The sequence below is a fragment of the Solea senegalensis genome, linkage group LG17 (genome assembly GCF_019176455.1).
Source record: "Solea senegalensis isolate Sse05_10M linkage group LG17, IFAPA_SoseM_1, whole genome shotgun sequence".
Lineage (NCBI taxonomy): Eukaryota > Metazoa > Chordata > Actinopteri > Pleuronectiformes > Soleidae > Solea > Solea senegalensis.
The window spans coordinates 6007681-6025424 of record NC_058037.1 but is presented as its reverse complement, the minus strand read 5'-3'; the positions used below and the strand labels follow the sequence as shown (position 1 = coordinate 6025424).

At 41.9% G+C, this 17744-nt stretch overlaps 1 protein-coding gene across 1 annotated transcript; it reads left to right on the top strand.

Annotated features, from left to right (window-relative positions):
• Positions 1 to 6151: 6151 nt before the first annotated feature.
• On the top strand, positions 6152 to 16436 carry LOC122783931 (hormonally up-regulated neu tumor-associated kinase homolog). The gene is made up of 11 exons (XM_044048899.1): positions 6152 to 6772; positions 8494 to 8616; positions 8756 to 8925; positions 11081 to 11136; positions 11249 to 11387; positions 11479 to 11606; positions 13165 to 13300; positions 13928 to 14105; positions 14201 to 14284; positions 14834 to 15131; positions 15209 to 16436. Exons 1-11 carry the CDS (start codon positions 6521 to 6523, stop codon positions 15991 to 15993), a joined length of 2349 nt encoding a protein of 782 aa, XP_043904834.1. The 5' UTR covers positions 6152 to 6520; the 3' UTR covers positions 15994 to 16436.
• Positions 16437 to 17744: the final 1308 nt, after the last annotated feature.

Genomic DNA, 17744 nt, shown 5'->3' with positions numbered 1-17744 from the left:
TGTGGTCAGTAGTTGAGTACAGTATGGAAAAGACCCAGTGTGTGTGCCATATGTGTGTGTTTGTGTGTCCTGAGTGGTGACGGGAGGTGTGGCCATCAGTGTGTCAGACTTCTTTCTCTCTGTCGTCTTACTCCTCCTGTGCTTCCTTCACTTTCCTCAACACCACAGTCTCAAAAACCCCGATTAAAGTCATAAACGGCACATCCAGGCCACCACCCCCACACACACACACACACACACACACATACATTCACATATGTTTCCCCGGCAAACATAAAGATGTATCGCACATGCACACAGGTAAGCACACCCAGAGTTACTGCCCCACATATTCCCGCCTCCCCTGGTTAAATATCCTGGTTATTAAAGAGAAATGTGCAGCACATTTCTGAGGCTCTGTGTGCCACACATCTGGCCAGGGCCTTCAGGAAACGACTGGTTCACTTCACTCTTGTCATCACCTTCCAACACGTTTCTTTCACATTTCAATTTGGCAGCGGCGCAGCAGGCAGTTCAAGCGCACACACGCACGCACACACACACGCACATACACACACACACACACACACACACACCACAGGAGAGCACAGCCGAGCGTAAGTGCACATCTGTACACATGTGCTCAGGCACAGACACACACGGTCCACATTAGTGACAGTGGGAGTGCACTTTCTGCTGCTGTAGCACTCATTTTTTTTGGCCTCTCGGCTCAAATGGGTGGGGTCTTTTTTCATCCCTTTGTTTCTGTATTTTTCTCAGACTTCTCTCTCTCTCTTACTTTCTCTTTGTCTCTCTCCCATCAGTGTTATGTTGACAGAAGAAAACCTCTAAACCACCCGTGACACAAACTCCCATTTCAGGCTTGGTCAGGATTGTGTGGGAATAGCAGATTGTGATGGACTGAGGCTCTGGGAGAGACGTTTTTATGGATATGTATTTTTATGTGTGTGTCCATGCATACGTGTGTGTGTGTGTGTGTTTAAATTACAGTGCTCTGTGTGCAGTGAGCCTTCAGGCAACTACTCAAGAAATCAACACCTACAGTGTTAGACGAGGTGGAGAGTTTGTCATTACTTGTGTTAAGATTTGGGGTGCAAATCAAACTTTTCAGTCCCAGAAAATATCAAATGCATCAGTCTCTTCACTTGTACCCCTTCTGCATTTGAAATATTGGAAGTGTCATGCTGCGGATAGGTTAATCTGATGCTTTAACATTTAAATATCTGCACGTTGTTGAGTTAAGAATTCGAGGCAGCCTCAAATCAAAGCGCCACTACCAGTGTTATTTAACTTTTTTGCCCTCTCTTCATTTCAGTTTTTCTTGGCACATGCACTTTTCACAAAATGCACTTCCCCTGCCTGTTTGGAGAGGTAACTCTGCACCATTTCTGGCTCCAGTCAGTGCAGAAGCAACCTGATATCACAGAAATGATTCTGTGGGCAGCAATATTATGGTCCTTAGGCTGCGTTCACAGTATATGATGTGGAAGACGCGCAGCTTTAACGCAAAGACAGAGCGCTAGTCGGTGTTTGTCTGTTTAGAAACCATGAACTGCGTCTAATCAGCATCACCGTGGGAGGTTTAAAGTAAACCACAGCGTCATGCAGGCGCCGAATGATGACACGCTAAGCAGCATGCTACACTACACTGCACTGACTGATGAAGACACTGGGAAGTGACACTGACAGATGATGACATGACAATTAAGAAGGCGGCGGCCACGGGTGAAGTCAGCGGTGACTGACAATCGGCCGGCCCCTCACCTGTCCACTGAAGCAGATAATGACATCATCACAGGAAAGACAATTCAGTTACATCATTACATCATGAAATACACATGAGTTACGCTCACACACACACACTCGTCTTCTACCTCTTTGTGCTCCACACATTCACATACACAGTCATCGCTGTTTGCTGCACTGGTGATCTACAAACGAGTGAATATATTTAAGCGCTTAAAGTTAATTTTGCTGTGGATAAATGACACACAGAGAAAAAGAGATCACATGATGCTGCGATGTTTCTTCATTTATTGTAATTGAGCTGTTTATTTAAAAGCAGTGTCCTTGCATCAGTCTGTTATGTCCACTGGAGGGCAGACAGGGACAACAGCACTGGAAACCTGAACACAAGTGGACACCAGTAAACACCAGTGTTTACTCAGCCTAAAAATCATATCAGGCCAATTTATAAAACCTTATAAGACTGTAGTTGGAAGGCTGTAGCTTTGACACCAGCTCACTGTTTTTCAGCCATGTAAAGTTACAGTTTTTCAACGTAGTCATAGCATCAATTCTGGATATACAGTAGACGTCAAAACTACATGAACACAAGAGTCATTTGAAAATTACATCAACAATTTTATATAAGTGTATACAAGTTAAAGTTTTACCAATGTGAATAATTTAAAGAGCACATCATAGTTTAACAAAATGTCTGTTCTGAGTTTAACTTTTACTGTGATCGGTCTAATAGCGAGGCAGTTTATCTAAAAAACTGTCTACAGTAATAAATGTTCAAAAGTCATATCATGATATGTTAATAGGATCATAAAATAATATGATAAATCTGATGATCCGCTGTGGCCAACCCTCAACGGTGATGCAAAAAGAAGAAGAATATTTATAGTTTATAGTTTCTATCAATCACACAAAGTGCTTTGCATCTCATAAAAATCAGGAACCTTCTGTTTACTGGAAGGCTAATCTGTATTTATCCATATTGTAAATATCTACTGCATAATCCCACAATAATTTCTAATCACCTGCACTGAGAGGATTACATCAGGTTGTTTTCCTGGATTACTCAAAAACTACTGAACCGATTTCCATGAAATTTTCTGTCGGACTCAAGAAAGATTTTGGGAGGGATCTGATTAAGGGGGGATTATGTTTTTTTCCTTTAACACTGGGGGTTTAATAAGTTATGCTCTGTGAGCACTTCCTAGTTGGCCGTGTTGTTCACATGTAATATTCACTCTAAATGTAAATGAGAGGTTCAAAGCGTCTTTTCTTTCTGTTTCTGACTCAAACACAGTCTGTATTTAAAGCAGTCTGCCCATAGTTTGTAGACAGACAAGAACATCATGTAACTTACATGCTACAGGTTGAAAGCTGCTCATTTACTGAGACTGTCAAGAGTTATGACTACCATTAAACACTCAGCAGCCGACACTGTGTATAAGCTATTATTTGTTTGAAGAGTTTGTATAAAAGGGAGAATCAAAAATAAATAGATCAGGAGAAAGAGTGAGAGATGGTAGAACAGGGAGGGTTCAACTGAGTGTCTGTTCTAGTGTGGTTTTGAGGAGTTATTTGGTGTTAAAATATGCCTTAATGGTTGCTGGGGATCCATTTATTACCGGCAGGAAGCAGAAGGGGGTTTCTCTTCTCATTTAATGTGACCGCCGAGAAGCTCGCCAAGTCCTACAGGCGAGCCAGCATTCCACTGCACCAACGCAACGCGACACGACACACACACACACACACACATCGTAAGCTCACATGTGTAGATGCAAAGATGTGTAATCTCAAAAACATACTCACCTCACAATAAGTGTGTGTGCATAAACACACACAAATAGACTGTGGTTTTTGGCAGCGAGAATGACCTTTTGTGAACCGTGGAAGGAGGCGCACACACACACACACACAGAGAAAGGACTGCAAAACATTTAAACATGGCAGTGCTGCATATTCATAAAAAGCATAAGGTCATTTTATTTCACACTAGTTCAGTTATGCAACTCTCTTTCTCTCTGTCTCTCGCCCTCACCCTGTGTTTGTTTTTCACTCACTTCCTGTGATCACAGCGTTACAGGAGTCACACTTTCCTCCGCTCTTTCATAACATCTGTCCAGATGCAGCTTCAGACTCTCCCTCTGGCATTAGGGAGGGTGTGTTAAACACCTCCTTCCACACACACACACACACACACTCACACACCATTGTCTTGTTACGAACTGAAGGCTACACAAGAGTGATTAAGATGTGATATGTGACATGTTTAGGAAAAGTAATAGTTTTCTTAGAGGGGGTTTGCCAGTGTTTTTACAGTGTTTTGGGTTCTACTGATGTGAAACCACAAATTGTAGATATTATGTTTCAGAATATACCAGAAAAAGTGTTGAAGCAGTGTAAGGAATGGATTTGTTCTAGTTTGGACCTGAGTTGATTGATATTGCTGTTTGCGTACCATGAATATTTTTTTAAAAGATTTCTTAACCCTGGTCAACCCACGTTACAAAATTCCCGTTACTCCAACCTGATGGTCGCAAATGCACCGGAACTTAACAAGTTAAAGGAAGAAGAAATCAATAACAAGACAGTCAGTGGAAATGCTACAGTTGTTAGTATTTACTTTGGTGAGTTAAGTTGCTCATAAAACATTGAGCACTGTCCCAAGTTGTAAAAAGTAAGGTTCTCTAAAACTCATTCATCACTAATTGCTATGCTAACGGATAGAAGATGAATGCATGTTTTAGTGTTGCACCATAAATGATGCAGGAAATTGTATAGCTGCCAAAAATGAAGCAGACAAAGAAGAAATTATTTGTCAGAGCCTAATCTGATTTAAAAAAAAATACTGCATGTTGGGAATGAAAGATGATTTTTTTTTTTTTTAATCTTTTTTTTTTGGTGGAAATGAGCTATAAGTGGAGGAAATACTCTGTCATGGCTGCTGCAAATGTCTTTTCTGTGAATGCTCAGTCAAATTACACAAAATCAGCATGGTTACAAGAAAACATGAAAACATAAGAAGCCTCACTTGGCCACTGCTGTTGCTCAGTTTAAGGTTGTGTAACGTTTGAGTGAGTGTGTGTGTGTGTGTGTGTGTGTGTGTGTGTGTGTGTGTGAGTGCCTATTGAGTTACATGACGGATCTCGGGCTCTATCCCTCCTTTCATCAACTGAGTGAGGACGAATTGAGCACAAACACACTTGCAATCTGACCCTGATGTACACACACACACGCACACTTGCGCACTTTACAGTAGCAGGAAAGCAGACACACTTCATTGCTCGCCATCGCTCGTCAGTACAAAACCTCACTTCTGTTTTCCATTGGTCACCACTGCCATAACACATGCTGCTGTGGCTCCAGTACCTGCTGCCAGTATTATATCCCTGAGTCAATATCACTCCATCTTCACTTTGTTTTTTTTTTTTTACTTTGAAATGATGAGTGTTACAGTGTAAACGCATTATTTAAAGTAAAAATGTGAAAACCATAATTGTGGCTCTCAGGGTATGAAGCTGGCAACGGTCTGCCCTGCTGAGCGTTTGTTAACGGAGACACTGACTCTCCACCATGCTGCAGACCTGCTCATCTGTTCTTGACCCTGACGTCTGACCTCTGACCCTGACAAAGGATAATTACCTTGAAGGGGTCAATAATGAAGTTCGTAGTTGTAAATGGGGGAAGTTTTTGCAGTGCATTCTCACCCCATTAATCCAATGAATCCAGTTCAATATTTTGTACAGACAGTTGCATAAGAACCTGATTCAAATTAATCTTTCATGTTTTACCAAAATAAAATAACAATTTTGATAAAGGCTTTAGGAATGTGCTGATACATTTTATTTTTGGTATCATTTGTGCCAATAAATGTACCCTTGAACAAGAATTATTATTTTAAGGCACTCATAAAGACTGGAAGCTGCCATAGTTCAGTCCAAATGTTATAATATCCAGCACCAATGTTGGTTTAAACCAAAGTGTAAAAACATCGTAGTTTTACAAGGACATTTACTACTCACAATAAAATGATGAATGTAAACACTGTGTGAAACTGACTGTATATACTGTATATACACAAGTGATGATGTAGGTGAATGAAGGTTGTGACACTTATTCTCATGTGTCATTAGAACCAACCAGACACTAAAGAAAACGGAGGAAAAAGGAACACTTTACTTCCATTTAGAGAATAAAACTGAAAGAAACAAAGTTTTCTAAAGGGAAGCCAAGTTAATAAAGTGAGAACGTTTGAGTGGTTACTGTATAACTGTGTGAACCCGAGTGTGTGCAGTGGGGGTAATTACGGTGTAGAATGTCGTCCTCATCACTGGAGCTGACCTAAGAACAGGACGGTTAATCATCCACTACCCAGCAGACAGAGACGGAGTGAGAGAAGGAAGGAAGGAGAGAGAGAGAGAGACCAGTCAAATACTGCATAGTTGGAATCCAAAGGGAGACACTTGCCTCGCACCTGCACTTGTCAGAAGGTAAAATAAACCAAGAAGAAAAGAGGAGTCATCTATCAACTGTCTGCAGTAATGGATTTATTTATCTGAGAGTGGAAGGAACACAAATCTGTTGCCAAAGGCTCTCGTTTGCTTCCAAAGGGGGATTTGGATCTGCTGTATTTTTAGCAACATTTGAACTCAAACAAACCGTTGGATATGTTTATGTACATCTGTGTGTGATAGTATGTGTGCTCTACAAGGTCAGTCCTGGTTTTGGATTTGATTGTGAGTGTAAGCGGCAGCCACATGGGGCCCAGGCACTGTTGGGGATGCCAGCTGCTGTAGTGAAGCCCAGTCCAGAGGACATGGTGGCGGACGGTGAGGGGGACAGCGTGTCCCAGTGGGACAACTCGATGCTGGAGCGGGAGAGGCCAACTCTTCCCTCGCTGAAGGTTCCCAGGGAGCTGCTGCGGAGCTTCCCACACTCCAAACGTGTGGGATCCTACCTGGTGGGGAAAATGATCAACAAGGGCTCATTTGCCAAAGTGATGGAGGGGCTGCACATTGGCACGGGGGAAAAGGTCGGTGCCTGCTCTTTAATCTGAGAATTAGAGCCAGGAGACGTGGTTTGGCTCGAGCTGGAGGGTTGGCACAGTGCATATGTAGAGCTCTCACATGATTACATGGCAGCACATGTAAATGATAATTATTTGTGGAAGACTGTTATTATTCTTGTAGTCTTCATCGGAACCACCTGTATTTTTGATGAGGGGGGATGTTTACTGCTTTAAAAACTATAACATTATCCAAGAAAATTTTAGTTTCAGTATGATTTATGTCATGTACTGTGTATGAGGCAAATAGAACACATTGAGGTAGTAAACACACTGTTGCCCTGAACCGATGCCGTTGAATCTGTGTGTATGTGTGTTGTGTTGCATTATGTAAGCTTGTATTTGTTACCTCTCAAGGAACTTTTATGACATAAACACTGATCTTGTCAGAAGCCCTTATGGAGACCAAAACTTGGTTCTAATGCGGCAGGACCTCAGATATGTGGAGCTGGTTATGTTTCAGGCCAAGATTTGAATTGTGGTTAGGTTAAGGTTAGGGTTAGGCATTAACTGGTTATGGTTAACGTTAGTGATAACGCTTTGTTTAGGCTGTCCAAATGAATGGAAGTCAATGCATGTTCGAAGAAGAATAGCAGTGTGTGAGTGTGTGTGTGTGTGAGCATGTGCATTCCTTTATGTGTAACTTTCTTTTCATCCCTGACCCTGGCTCATGTTTACCTGACCTGGTTGCCATGACAGTGACCAAACTCATCTCCTAGCTGTGTTTGCCCACCTTAACCCTCATTACCCTCTGTAGATACAAGACCTGTGGAGGTCACATCTACACACACACACACACACACACGTTTGTGCAGCTATTCGGCTCAACCTAACCACAATTCACATCAGTCGGAAATGATGTTTTGCCTCATTCGGACCAGGTTTTGGTCTCAATGTGGACTACTGGTTCTGACATGGTCAGTGTTCATGCCAGAAAAGGTCCTAAAAGAGGCAACAAATTCATGTATACACACGCGGGATAAAAAAATGAATATGTAATCAAGTGACATATTTGGTACACAGTATTAATGGAATGTAAAATGGAATTAAACTGGCCTGTTTAGAATCTATCACCAATGTGCTGTCATTCACACCACACTGTTTACTTGATACATGACCTAAGACAAACAACAGTCATCTGTATGAGCTAACACGTTCAGGGATTCTTTTTCCTGTGCAGACCAATTACTTTATCTATTAATCATTGTTATTATCTTGTGGTAAAATACAAAAGAACATAAAAACAGAATATTTGCAACTTAGAGAAAAACAAAAGATGACTTACTGTGAGGATGCTGTGAGGAATTCTAATTTTGTCCGTTGGAGGATTTAACATTTATAATTTACACCACAGCTGATGAATGATAGGAGTTAAACCTAAGGGTTTATAACTGAATGATCTCCAAATGAGGTCAAACTATATGTTGGTGGAGAAAATGACTGAGCAATAATTCATTGGCAACTGCAGTGGTGTCCTTGATGAAAGCAATGAAAACATTGCTCATTAGTAAAGAGCTGTGGACTCAGGTTCATCACTGACATCTTGCTCTATTGGCTGGTTAATAACCAAATGTGTTTATCTAAAAAGTGTGCGAGTGTAAATCTTGTGATAAATCAATGTAAAAACTACAAAAAACAACAACTTTATTTTACAGTGCATGTACATGTACATGTGTTTGTTGCTTTAGGTTGCCATAAAGGTGATCGACAAGAAGAAAGCACGTCAGGACTCGTACGTACTGAAGAACATGAAGAGAGAACCTCGTATTCATCAGATGGTCCGACATCCTCACATTGTCGTCCTGTTCGAGGTAAAAAAATATTGATATAAACCAATTAATGAGAAGTTAAAAACATCATCAATTCATATGCAGTCCCAATAAAGTCTTCTTCTTTGAGTTTATTCATAGTGCGTTTTAATCATAATTACAATGTGAATGTCTGTGTCAGACTCTGGAGACAGAGAACAGCTACTACATGGCCATGGAGCTCTGTGCAGGAGGAGACCTGATGGACAGGATCTGTGAGAGGAGGAGGCTGGAGGAGAGGGAGGTGCGGCGCTACACCCGACAGATCCTTTCTGCAGTGGAGCACCTGCACAAACATGGCATTGTGCACAGGTGAGACTGACCACACACACACACACGCACACACATGCATAACTCTAACCATAACCAGGTAATGCCTAACCCTGATCATAACCTTACCTGAAATCAAAGCTTATCCTTAAACTTAACCAGTTCCTCAAGTATTCTGCCATCATTTTGGTCCCCTTACCCTAATTGTAACCATCATACCCTCAATGCCTAACTCTAATCCTTAACCTAACCCTAATACAAACCCAAGTCTCACCTTGTTCTAACCTGAACCCTCAGAAAACTGCTTCAAAGTTGTGAGGACCCTCAAAAGACATTATTTACACACTAATGATCCTCGAATTGATGAATTACTGAATTTAATTTTCAAGTCTCCATAATAATCTGTATTTCTCATTCAACCAAATATAATGCCAAAGACAACTTCTCAGATGACGTAACCTTGTGTCTTTCTATTATAATTAATAATACAAATGTTACCTTTGAAGCAAACGTCTATTGTGCTATATAAACTGATATAGGTGATTTGCAGACGTAAGTATTTGGACGTCAAGTTAAAACTGAGGTAAGTTGTTTTTAGATATCATAGCTCGGAAAAATGAGTAATAGCGTTTTTCTGTGTCCCCTCACCTCGACAAAAAGGTTTGGAAATGACTGGGAATTTAGCTGGAAGTGATTCTGTCGCTACGCAGAATAATGTAGCGCGTGCATGCGCCAAGTTTTGACAACGATCCGCCGTAAAGGAAAAAGTTTCACCATCAGATTTTAAGATTCCTGCTGGATTTTCTTTCACAACTAGATTGGAAGCCAGTCGTGGTTCAACATGCAATTCAAGCACACAAGAGGGAAGTCACAAGGTGAAACCTTTAGCACATTCAGTCTGTGGCAGACTTTTTATTTTTATTTAAGAACTGGTGAAGAACTTCGTAACAACATTTTGAGTCTTTACATTTAGCTTTCCATATTTCTGTGTATTTTGTATGAAGATGATTGATTGTATATATACATATACATATATATATGTGTATATGTATATATATATATATGTATCTATATATGTGTATGTATATATATATATATATATATATATATATATATATATATGTATATACTGTATATATATATATATATATGACATATGTTAACTGGAAATCCTTCCTGTTAAACTATTTCATATTAAGATGTGGTTGTGCAGTTTTAACCAGTAGGTTTCTGGACAATCAATCAGGAGCATGTGATCTTGAGATTGGCCCTGCTGGAGATTTAGCAGAACCGACATTAAAAACACAAAAAAGCGTCTAATTAAAAGTCCATCTAAAGCTCAAACAGTAGCTGTTACATCTTGAAGATACAAATATAAACTCACGCATGAGAACACAGCGTAGACGGTACTTTGCAGGGCATTAATAGTTTAACAGCGGAGGAAATGTGACGAGAGAGGCCATGCCTGGCACAGTGCAGTGTATTATTCTAGTGGTCATTTTATTCGTTTTTACTATGTGTAGGTGTTAGAGACCCCCGCGCTCACACGTCCACATACATATACACTTGTGCTGTAACCTCACACATCATACACAGCTCTGGGCTTTGGTTTAAGACTCTGGCTCCTCTGAAGGAGGGGATGTGATTACCAGGCAATGACCTCACCCTCTTGCACCAGTGCCATGATTCACACATCATCACAACATCATGGACTTCCTCTCTAATGAAGTCCCTCAACGATGTCGCTCTCAACCTCTCTCACACACACACACACACACACACACTACAACACGTATAAATGATCAAACTGGAAAATTTGCACTCTAACGCACCTCCTGCCACCCACGTGCAGCAGGTTTACCACATGATTTCATGATTTTTTCTTTCCTTCGTGACAAAGTCTGCTCTCGCTCTTTCTTGACCCGACTTTCTTTGAACTTTGTCTTGGGTTGTCTCTCAGTTTCTTGGAGCTTGAATATCTGCTGGTTAGATGAAGGCAGATGAAAGGAGCATTGGTGACAGGCTGTACTTAATATGGATTTAGCTGCAGGCAGTGTGGTGGATAGTAGTTTTTCATCATTGATTCGAATGTTTGGCCTCTAAACAACCTCAAAAGCATAGGTTTTCAACAAAATGTAAACAGTAGAATGATCTGCACTTTAATCGACCAAATATCTGTCTTTTCCTTCTCCTGCAGAGATCTGAAGATTGAAAACTTCCTACTGGATGAGCATAATAACATAAAGATTGTCGGTATGTTGACTTTTATACTGAGTGTATTGCTCCAGGCAGAACTACTCATATCTTTAACTATATCTTCTATAAATGTGCAGTGATGAGAATCCATTGATGATGTTTCATGCAGACTTTGGCCTGAGCAACACTCTGAAGGCAGAGTCGTTGTCTCTGGATCTTCTCAGCACTCAGTGTGGAAGTCCGGCCTACGCAGCCCCCGAGCTGCTCGCTCACAGGAAGTATGGACCCAAAGTGGACGTCTGGTCCATGTAAGTGATAATGTCTCGCTTTCATCCTAGCTTAGAGAGGACACTGGATAAAGTTTGGATAATGCTAAAGTGTTTGTGTCCGTTCACACAGAGGTGTGAGCATGTTCGCCATGCTGACAGGAACGTTGCCCTTTACCGTCGAGCCGTTCAACATCAAACAGCTCCACCAGAAAATGGTCAACGGAGAGATCGGCAGCATCCCCAGTGACATCAGCAAAGGTAAGTCCACATTTGTCCACAAAATGCCCAGTGAGTCAGTTACCGCCACTGGTGCTGGAGTTGGATCGAGTTTCATTAGTCTTCGAGGTGATATGGAGAGAACAACTGCACACGCTGTAGTGGTTGACTGTCAAGATCCAAAATATGATGGCCAACAGAAAAAAGTCAACCATAAAATGTCAACATGCATACTATACGATTCCTCTCCTATAATGATTTAATATTTTCCATTTGCAAAAGTTTTCCTTGGTTCCAGGTCAGCTCTTGGGTAAGTTAAATCTAAAGTGGATGTCACAGCCTGAATAATCCTGAAGGAGCTTTTGTGCCCGTTTTAGAAATAATTCCAGCAAACATCACGTAGGACTCGCAGGATCTTTTTGCAGACCGCAGACTTGAGCTGAGACAAAAGAACAAGTTTGACTTATTTCTTCCACTTATTCGGTACCAATAAACCCACTTAGTGCCTTAGTGTGTCTGTTTCTCTCTCCATGGCTTCTGTCGTGGCGCCATGTCACCGCAAACAAACACAGCTCCCGTTACTGAGGGGAAAACCAGTATCACTCTGATGCTCTGAAACGGTGACAACACAGAGACAGACGAGCACCTGAGACATTCAAATGAACGGTGTTTCTCTTTTCACCTCCCTTTTAAACGCTCTTCAGCACAACACTGTTCCAGAAAACAAGACTTGTATCTGTGTGAGTGTGAATATGAGGCCTTTTTGAATTACAGCTCATTTACCAAAAACCCTACCAAGCAAATGTGTTTGTTATTGCCCGGCATTCGCTTGTTGTTGCATGTAGAAAACCATCTGTGACTGTGTGGTCGTGACTGATGCTCGTGTAGGCAAATCAAGTTGAATGTTAAGCATTGGTCTTGTGGTTGGTGGTGAGGCCGGAGGACAGTCTCCACTCCGGCAGCTCTCAAAGACGAAAATACAGAATGTGGCTGTTTAGCTGCTAAATGTTCCGTCGTGTTCACCAGATAATCACTAACCTTGTTCAAGTGCTCACTGGTGTTGGGTTTTTGGTTTTTGTGCAGACAAAAACAGAGCGATGACAGTGGATTTTCAGAGTGGTTAATAAAAACTACAAAGCTGACAACCAGATAAACTATTTGACATAGTCATTTGATCCTATGTATAATTATATGGATATTATATGTTGCCACATTTTAATTGTGTATTGATAAATTATTATTTTTTAAATGTAGCTGTAAAGGTGTTCCAGGAAAGTCAGACTATGAATGAGCTTAAGTCTTTTTTGGGCAGAGAGTTTGTCATTCTTTTATATTCATTTCTGCCTTTAATTTATTTATTTCATTACTGTATTACTTAATCAGTCATAAGTGCTTGAGAGATTTAGAACATGCCAAATGTAATTTACTGGAAAGGGAATATAGTTTATTGTATCTGCTTGTACGTCTATTAAAGACATTTACACCAAACCAAATGCAGAAATTACAGAATTAAAAAATCTGATCATTTGGAAAGTGTATCTAACATGACTACTCTATCGTTGGATGATAATACCCTGATTTATCTGTGCTGCCGTTGCAGGTGCTGTGGCATTTGTGTTGTCTCTCCTGGAGCCAGATCCTGCAAAGAGACCCAGTGTCAGAGCTGCGATGGAGGAACGATGGATCAACGAAGGACATGCAAAGAAACCACTGCACACACTCGCCTATAAAAACAGGTAGAGCTTTTTCTGTGGTGAACGTTCTGTAACACGACATCTGCAAACGCTACAGCAATATACTGTAACCACTTGTACTTTTAATCCTATATTCTAAAGAATGTAAAAGGATCTGTAATATATTGTCTAAATTGGCTTTAAGTTGTGGTGTGTCACGTTACATTCTGGTATATGTGCTGCAAAAACATGTAAAGATTCTCACTTGCTTTTTAATAAATTAAAAAAACACTCTTTGCAGCCCCTTGTGCCATCAGACACAGCGACGCCTCGGGGGTAATTCTGCGACAAACGTTACAATCTGGGCAAAAAACGGAGCGGAGGAAAATCCCTGCATGTTTTCTAAGAAAATGAGCAATTCGGTGGTCAGATGGGTTACAACTCGACATTATAGCATGACTAAAAGACTTTTATCACTTTATGCAGAGTGGAAATGCAATCATGTGTGGCTCCCAGCAATAATGTGAAACTCTGAAATCCACATGAATGAAATAAGAGCTGAGCTGTTCCAGCCCTGAAAATCCTTTAGTTACCAGTCATTTCACACCCACAGATGCTGAACAACCCATTATCACACGTACTCATTGTCATGGTTTTTTTACCTCCCTCTCTGTCATTGTTATTTCCCAGATTGTGCGCGGAGGAGCTCAACTCGTCTGTGTTGTCGTACATGACGGAGACACTGGGCTTCTCTCTCTCTGAAGTCATTCACATGCTCACCAGCAACCGACCCTCTGCCATCATGGCCTCCTATCACCTGCTGCTCAACAAACTCAACAGGAGCCAGAGAGGAGCCAAGGCCAGCAAGGTTCACACTTTATTTTCACACGTGTACACATGCACACGTCAGTATAATGCGACCTAAAAGAATTATTGAGCAGCTAATAATGATTAATTTGGCAGAAACTGGAAAGCAATGATTGGAGTCTTCCCAGTAAGAATACATGGAGAGAGAAGAGCAACACTGAATCAAAGAATCAGCAACAGGTAACGCTGCCATCATCAGTGGCAAAGTATTTAAATGGTAAAGAGTGATAGATGTGATATTGTAAACGTATGCAGTCTTGTGTTTGCACGTTTCATGGCGCCATGACCAGGTTTTTGGAACTGCAAAATTCACAGATTTCACCTGCAACTGCAACCAGGCATCTGCTGGACAATATTAGCCGTCAATTACACTTGTGTCCACTCGGGTGTGGTGCTTTTTTGGCGATTGAGACCATGAGCTGCATCCATTTATGTTCAGTTTATGGTTATGGCCCAAGGAAGAAATCATTTGATTCAGGAGTTTATTGACACAGCCTTGATTTGTCTGTTATCATCAAATATCTACCACTGTCACTGTCTTTAGTCTGTTTAGATCAAAATTTCTAGTTTATTAAATAAATAAATAAATAAATGAATGAATAAATAAATAAAATAAATGTATACATATATATACATATATATACATATATATATATATATATAAATATATATATATATATATATATATATATGTATGATATATATATATATCAATCATTGCTTTCTCAGATTGAACCGACAAGTGAAAAAAGCTCTAAGCAGCCCAGTCGACCTCTGAGGGCTCAGCAGGCAACTGACTGTCAGAGCAACAGGAGGAGGACTGAGGACTTTCACAGAAAGGACAACAGAGAGGACGATGAGAACCGTCCCCCTTCTCCTTCTCTGCCTCAGCTACCTCACTGTGCCTCCCCCCCGATGCCCCCTTGCCTCCGATCGCCCTCCCCTGCCCCTCTGTCAGCAGTGGGAGGGGCTACTGATGACGAGATCGCCGTGACGTTGGACACCAGAGAGACTCTGTTTCCAGAAGGTAAAGATTTAGTGTGCAAAAACAAAGCGACACACTCACACTACAATATGTGACACATTCAACCGTTATTTTTTCAGTGTCTGTGTTTAGAGACAGGGAACTCGTCCATCTTTCTCCACCTAAAAGCTCTACGTCTCAACTCTGTGACTCCGCCCCTTGCCATGTCCCCCTTCCAGTTGAGCCAATCAGAGGCAACAGCCCCATGAGACCGATGCAACACACACTCCCGCTCAGGACTACTCAGTCTGACGGGGCAGCAGACCCCGGGTCAGATTGTTTCCATGACAACCGCCACCAGGACGACCACTCGCACCACCTGAGCATCGACGAGCGACTGGAGAAGCTGCAGACGTTCTACTCCTCGGAGAAGAACGGCATCTCTCCCAGGATGCTGCTGGAGGCCGACACGCGCACCTCCCACTCCTCAGACAGAGATCAAACGGGTTCCATGGAAACGACCCAAACGTCACCCACTACCCCACTGCCACGCCTACGCAATGTGGGGCATAAAGACAGAAGAGGCAGGAAGATGACGTGGGTGGGGTTGACCCGACCTGGGCCCCCTGGACTCCTGGTCAATGGGTCTAAACCTCCCGCCTTCCCCTCGCAGAGACAACATACTTTGGTCATCAAGAGCCTCAAGCAGGAGAGAGGGAAGAGGAGAGACCTGCCAACAGCAGGAGGAGGAGCTGGAGGAGAGAGAGTGACAGGGGGAGGAGTGATGAGTGGAGCAAAGAGGAACTCAGTTCAGTTACGGTCATCGCTCCAGCGTCGGGTGGCAGATCTGAACCTGCCACTGTTACCTGCAGCTCTGCAGGGGAAAGGTGACAAAAAGAGCCAGTTACACAGTATGGACTACTGACACAGAGACAGTAGAGGAGCACCGATCTCACAAGGGGAGGAGGAGGAGTTAGAGAGAAGTTAGTGTAGCAGCCATTTCATGAACGCCGGCTTATATGAAAAAAGAGGTGAACAGAAGAGGCAAATTATAAGTAGTGCAGCTACAATACTTAGAGGAGTGTGCACAACATGTGCAAAAGCAGTGACAATATGGTTCTAAACCTATCATTCCCAATGTTTACTGTTCCAGTCACGTGGAGACAAGACACCACACAGTATGCAGTGCCAAAGAAAAGTGTAAACTCTGATTCAACTCCTCAGTTCAAGTAATATGACATTTAACATTTGAACCATTTTGTCTGCACCACCCACTGCAATGTGAAATGCAGGAAGCACATTGATTTACAGTGTGGTTATATTTGTATTTATTGTTTTCAACATTTTGTACCAACAAAAAGTCAAAGTAAAAACAAAGTCACAACTCGACTGTTACGCTGAGCTTCTTTGTTTTTTTAGATAGTTCTTAAAACTATGGTGCACAGCTTTTAAATACAAACAAATTAGTTCAGTACCCCTTCAGTATGTGCAGCTTTGTGTTTCTGTTTGTTTTTGTCAATGTCTATTTTTGTGTATCTTATGAATATCTGCACACTGCATATCTGCACACACTGGTGCCCTGAGTCTGAAGCCTGTCCATGATGAGAGAGAGTCACATGTTGTGACACTCTCTCATCATGCAAGGTTTTTTGTTTGCAGCAAAACTTGTTTTCAAATCTCTCACAGACGTCGTCGTCCTCGTGCTCCTTCTGTCCCTGCGCCTGTGTGTCATTAATATTCAGGTGTGCTGCAAAGACTGTGGAAGAATCTGGTTGCTGCTACGTGGCGCTCTTGGCGGCTGCTTAATAATTCAGCGCCCGTTACCCGATACTCTATGTGTGTTTGCGTGTTTGTGATATGTACATATTCTGTGTGTGCCCTGTGAAGACAGATTGAACCCACTGAGGTGGATACATCCCCCCACTCCAGTTACCTTTCTGGCTACTTAACAGTGATATGAACCAGTAAGTTCTGATACTGTGTCAGTCACACACATTTGCACCGCACGATGCCAATGCACTAAACAACGGTAGCAAAGTCCGCTGTCCAAGTTAAGTCAGAGGTGCATCCTCTTAAAAAAAATGTAATCTTTGTAATCCTGTGACATGTTTTTGTAGAGGATCCAATTATGATATAAGGAAGCTGGTGTGTGATGCCAGACGTGCCATAAAAGTCCCTCCCTCCCTTCTTTTGGCATCTGACCTTGACTGGACTGAAACTGACTTGGTGCATTTACGTAAGAGCTGCACAAACAAGGTATGGAAAACAGATTAATAATGCACGGGGGCATATGAGGGATGTATTTGTGACCGGTGGAGCGTTGAAAAGCAGGTGCCTGTAACGATGGCGTCGCCAAGTGTGTTTCCAAGCGAGCACCGCGGGTTATCAGTGACGCATTCGCTGACCAAAGGTGTCCTGACCGACGACAGCCGTGACATAAGAGCAAAAAGAACATATCTTGACCTTGACTGGTCATCAATGTTGCAATAGTGCGAGCGGTCGATGGACACAGTTAGGTCAGAAAGGAGTTCACAAAGGGAGGAACTTGAGACTTGACCATGGAAGACTGAAGTCTTGATCTGGACTGATTTATTTTGTCTTGCTTGATTTCAATACTTCATTGTAACAAACCTAATCTCACCTAGAATATAAGACTTAAAGAACTGAGTAGACGTC

Coding starts and splice junctions, on each gene's coding strand:
- LOC122783931 (XM_044048899.1), top strand. CDS start 6,521: ATGCCAGCTGCTGTAGTGAAGCCCAGTCCAGAGGACATGGTGGCGGAC. Junction 14,106..14,200: donor GAGGAGCCAAGGCCAGCAAG/GTTCACACTTTA, acceptor TTAATTTGGCAG/AAACTGGAAAGCAATGATTG. Junction 15,132..15,208: donor AGAGACTCTGTTTCCAGAAG/GTAAAGATTTAG, acceptor TTATTTTTTCAG/TGTCTGTGTTTAGAGACAGG.